The sequence below is a fragment of the Tigriopus californicus genome, chromosome 3 (genome assembly GCF_007210705.1).
Source record: "Tigriopus californicus strain San Diego chromosome 3, Tcal_SD_v2.1, whole genome shotgun sequence".
Classification (NCBI taxonomy): Eukaryota; Metazoa; Arthropoda; class Copepoda; order Harpacticoida; family Harpacticidae; genus Tigriopus; species Tigriopus californicus.
This window is the reverse complement of record NC_081442.1, coordinates 10,613,081-10,618,499: the sequence shown is the minus strand read 5'-3', so window position 1 is coordinate 10,618,499 and position 5,419 is coordinate 10,613,081. Positions and strand designations below refer to the sequence as shown.

The following is a 5,419-nucleotide window of genomic DNA, read 5'->3' as shown; positions in this document are numbered from 1 at the left end:
AATAAGGGAATACTTTTTTCTTTCGTAGGTTTTACCAAGAATGCAATCCTTCGCTCCATGGTCATACTACCTGAAAGCCTCCTTCATCATGGGCGTTGCCTTGAGCCTTGAGTTCTATATGCATTACACTAGCAACTATCGTTGGTACATCAGCGCTCTATGTGGATGGTTCTTTGCCCTAATCGGTCTTAATATTCAGCACGATGCCAACCATGGCGCCCTCTCACGTCGCCCATGGGTTAATAGGTTTTGGGGTCTGTCCCAGAACTGGATTGGGGGGTCAAGTATCTCCTGGATTCACCAACATGTTGTCCAACATCACATCCATACCAATGATATCAAATTGGATCCAGACATTGATGGCCGATTCGTTGTCCGCTTGAACCCGCGGAAACCTGTTCTGAAGTGGCACTTTTTGCAACACATCTACTTCTTCTTCCTCATTTTGGGCTTTGGATTCTCCGTGATCATTAGTTCCTTCACTACGATGCTGGAAGGTATCAACTATACCCCTGTGTCTAAGATGCTGACTCTTCAACGTTACTTTGAGCTCGGTTGGTCGGTCTTGTTCTTCATCCGATGGGTGGTAGTCCCTCTGTACCAAGTCCCGAGCATTTTCACTTTTCTTCATTGTGCTCCAGTTCTTATGGTGGCCGGTTGGTACCTCTCATTCTTTTTCACACTGAGCCACAACTTTGATGGTGTCACTCAATTGGACAACACTGAACCGAGCAAATCCTTGCTCTACAACCAAGTAAGTTATCTTATTTCTACACATTCAATCAATCTTGCGGATGAGATTGACTATTGACTGTATTGCTTTGTTTCAGGTGATTACTTCATCCAATGTGGCAGGAGAGTTTCTTTGCTTCTTGAATGGAGGTCTGAACTACCAAATTGAACATCATTTGTTTCCCCGGATTCATCATGGACACTATCCAAAGATTGCACCCGTTGTTAAAGAGTTTTGCCAAGAGAAAGGCATTCCCTATCAACATTTTCCTACAGTGACATCAAATGCATGGGCATGTGCCAAGCATCTCTTCGAGATGGGATCCCAGGAAGTCCCGAAGTCAGCCAAACATCTCGTCACATCATAAAATGATAAAATTAGAGGTTTCAGAGATTGATTCGGATTGTTTCAAAAGTTTGATTTCAGTTCGTTGGAATGAAATTCTGCACATGCCAAATCTTTAGAAGCACATCCCAATCAATGTTTGCTATTGCGTGGGTAAATTCTGAAAAATCAATAAATAAGAAAGCAATTGACTTCATTGCAAAACGTTCAACTATTTCTTTGCTAATAAGAATCGCAAAAAGGTTGCTTAATAGGGACTCTGCTTTACTTTACGATTTACAGCAACTTGAGGTGTTTCGATTCTACCCTGCCTAACCTCAAACCTGGGTTTTCGCGCTTGTGACACTGAGTGAGTTTGTGTGTCATGTTTTGTTTGTTACGAAGTCAGATGGCAGCTCTCTCGCTAGGCCTGCCATCTGAATGATGGGGATCCCAATTGAGGGATATTCCCGCTTCGTCGTCACAGCCCAACATTAATCATTACCTCACCCTCGGGAATGACCGCTGGTTCGCCCATTTAAGCTGTTAAAACAGCAACTCGTGCTATAATTTAAATACCGCAAAGAACCTTGAACTTGGCAAGCCTGGGATCGAATCAGGATTCGCTAATTGGCAAACGGATGCTTTAACAATACGGTACCACAGTAAGCTTAAAGTTTGTGTGTCAAGTATTAGGATGCACAGAATTTACAAATCAAGATGGTCCTTATCAACCAGGGTGGGTGTTTCATTTTTGAACACTTTTGTCTTCTCCTCTTTATCTAATCAGTAAAGTCAGGCATTTTTGGAAAGTTTTGCGGGAATATTGTTGTTTTAAGTCTAGATTACCTTTTAAAAATAGCTAATGCTAAAGATATATCATCTTGCCCAATTGCTGAAGTTTCAAGATGAAATATTTCTCATATTTCTGACCTGTATTTGATACAGACAGTGCTTCAAATGTTTTTAGGTAAAATTATAGGGTTTTAAAGATGTGTTTAATATAGAAAATCAAGAGGAATACTTGATTTTTATAAAAAGTTGCTTGAAAAAGAATTATGTAGAAAATTATTGATGTATATTATTTCAAAATGCCTTTTAACATGTGTAATAAACAGGTGCTAAGCTATTGCAAATTTCGTGGATTGGCTTTAGTTAAAATTGGTAACCTGCAGGAATTGAGTGTACTGTGTTATCGCCTTTGGAATGAGTACCTTGTTCCTTAAATACCTTGTTCTTAACTTTCAAAATACATGTTTATCTTACTAACGTAGATGAAAGATATGTGTTGAACATTACAATGCTGAAGTTTCTAAAAATAGTTAATTATAACTAGCCTCCGACAAAATATGTTGGATTTTTGGCCCAAATATGTCATTTTATGTTGCTTAAAACCACCCAAATACAGTATGTTGATTTTATGTTAACCACAAACTTTTCAGTTTGTTGTTTCTGCCCCGTTTACTTTTCCTAATATGAAAAAGCTAGGGCTGCCCAAACTTGCACATTAATATAGTATTTATTGACAACAAATTTGCAAAAAAAAACAAACACAAATTTACACAGAAAATTGCGAATAAACTTTAAAAACCATAGGCAACAACACGTTCGAGGGGGGGGGGGCTATTTTTGCCTTCCATATCAAGCAACACATAAATGAAAAGGAATTTTACATTATAATATCTTCAAGCACCAGTATTTGAACGTGCTATCCCTATGAGGCAGATTTTTGCCATGTCCATGCTGGCTCCTGATGAGTAGACCTTGAGAAAAAACAGTTGCCATTTGGGCCGAACTTTTTGGTTAAGTGGGAAAAAATGAGAAAAAGTTGGAAAATATGCGAAGAAATTGAAAGAATACAAAAAAGTGTGAGAAAGTTGAGAAAAAAGAAAAGAAAGGTTTAGGAATGCACGAAAAAAGGCGATAAATTGCAAACACGTTGGTACCATGGTCAAAAGGTCTTTGTTAGTCCTGTTTATATTGTCTTTTTCTGCTGCCAAATTCTAGGAAAATAATTGCATGTACTGGGGGATCTATTGAGCTTCGTCATTTTATTGACAAGAAATTAAATCTTCCTCATTATAATGCTTGACAGCAGGACATTTTTGAAGTGATTCCGCTGTTATGGTACAATATACAATTGATTCTTTTTGAGAGTCTAGTGTTATTGCTTACGGCACTTTCGCTCACTTAATGATTAGATTTGTGTCCTATTTGATCCACAACTAAATAAAGTCTTTGTTCTTAGAAGTCATCTTTCTCTTTGTTATGTATCATCACAGGAAGAAAAGAAAAAAGGTAAGGAAATGAAAATGGACAAGAATATTTTTTAGGCCCAAAAATCCAGAAATATGTGAAAAATATTTTTTATGTAAAAACAATTTTGGTCTGACTTTATTGATAACAAAGGGACTTTTGTCGTTTCCAAATAGTTTCTCTACTTGATGAATTATATATTTTATGAGCCGTAAGAGTGATCAGTAGGCTCCGACAAAATATGTTGTATTTTCAGCCCAAATATGTCAATTTGATGTTGCTTAAAACAACCCAAATTTGTTGATTTTATGTTAACCAAAAACGTTTTGGTTTGTTGTTTCTGTCCCGTTTATTTTTCCTAGCATCTTTCTCTTTGTTACGTATCATCACAGGAAGAAACGAAAAAAGGTCAAAAAAATGAAAATGGACAACAATGTTTTTTGTCCCCCAAAATCACAATATATGTGAAAATTTCTTATGTTAAAGCATTTTTGGTCTGACTCTAATTATAACCCTCAAAACTCAGTACAATGTTTATTTTGGACATTAAAACCATTAGTGAAGTGATTTGTCCACTAGTAATTCTAGTGGTCCATTCGTCAGCGACCATGATCTTGGCCTCCCTGACAGCCTCTGTTTCGGCCTTGACTACGTGTTCCAGCAGTACATCATCGTATAGATCCATCATTAAAATCGGGCAAAGCTTTAAATGTTAATAACTCTTCTGATTTTGAATTTAGCGCTAAATTGAAGACACCATTTTAAATGTCGTTGGTTTGTTTACATTTTCTCAAAAACTTTTGTAGGAAGATGCTAAAGGACGAAAATAGCTCTTGATGAGGCTATTAGGGGGAAGATCATTTGCATTCATAACGAGGATTGTCTGAGAGGGACATAGATTCGATGTTGCTGAAGGCCAAATCCACTGTTCATGACACAGTTTCTCGATAAAAAAAAAGACTGGGAAAGTTGAGAAAAAGCCTCGTGAACCCAGATTTTGACTTGTGCGAACCAGGCACCTTGTTAACAAGGTCAGAAACAAATTTATCCGGAATCCTCACAGAAGCCTCAGGGACATATCACATGAATATGAGATCCCTTAAACCACTCGAAGAAGGCCAGGGCATTAAAATTCGACCTCAAGAAGTCATGCTTCAAATTCACTTGAAGGCAAGTGCTCTCCGAGGCCACTGTGGCCAAGAGGTTGCAACGAGGCCGCATTATTCGAGATAATATTGCTTGTGCTCCACACCCTGCCACAATTTGGAGTGATGAAAATATTTTCACAGTCCAAAGAACCGTCAAAATGGCAGATTTTATGCCTGCAACCTTGAGGAAATTTTCCTTTACAATAGCTCAGTCTTTATTCGCCGGCATCCAGCCCATATGATGGTTTGGGCAGGGGTCTCTGATGATGGCCGCAAGACTCCTCTTGTGGTCATCCCCGAGGGCACCAAGGTCAACTCAGATGCTTTCATCAATCTTTTGGAAGAGGAGTTGCTCCCTTGTATTCAACTACAGCATTGGGAGCATGGATATGCATTTATGCAAGATGGGGCTACAACCCACACCTCCAAGAACACTCAACACTGGTGCAAGGCCATTTATGATGGATTTTTGGGACAAGAATACTTGGCCACCTTCCTCTCCAGACTTAGACCCTATGGATGTTTCCATTTAGGCAATTTTAGAGAAGGAGGTGGGGGGGGGGTAAAAATTACAAATGTCACACCCTTAATCACAGCCTTAAAGGCTGCATGGGATGAAATCTCTGAAGATTTGGTGCAGAGAATTTGCCTGACAGCCGTACAACGCTTTAAGACGGTAGTGAAGAATAAAGGCAGATATGTCGAATGAAACCCAAACACTATTTTTGAATTGTGAAATTTTACAAACGTTTGATTATATCGATTTTTGTCTATGATTGATGAACTTTTCACGATTTGCAATTTCACGCGCCCGATTTTAAGTGGCACACCCTGTAATAATTGTGAAAAGTATTTAAATTTCCCGCCAGCTCAGGCCGTAAGTTAAGCCAAGTTTGCTTATTGAGGGTCATATTTTGTTCAAATGAACTTCAAAAATATAGTTTTCTAATTTCTGTGA

The 5,419-nt window shown here is 38.4% G+C and overlaps 1 protein-coding gene across 1 annotated transcript; it reads left to right on the top strand.

The window, feature by feature from the left end:
* Window positions 1–28: 28 nt before the first annotated feature.
* LOC131877818 (uncharacterized) lies at window positions 29–1,269 on the top strand (the record flags this gene model as incomplete). Its single annotated transcript, XM_059223619.1, is given in 2 exon segments — window positions 29–754; window positions 831–1,269. Coding segments are annotated over 2 exon segments (996 nt in total), but the record flags the coding sequence as incomplete, so codon positions are not given.
* Window positions 1,270–5,419: the final 4,150 nt, after the last annotated feature.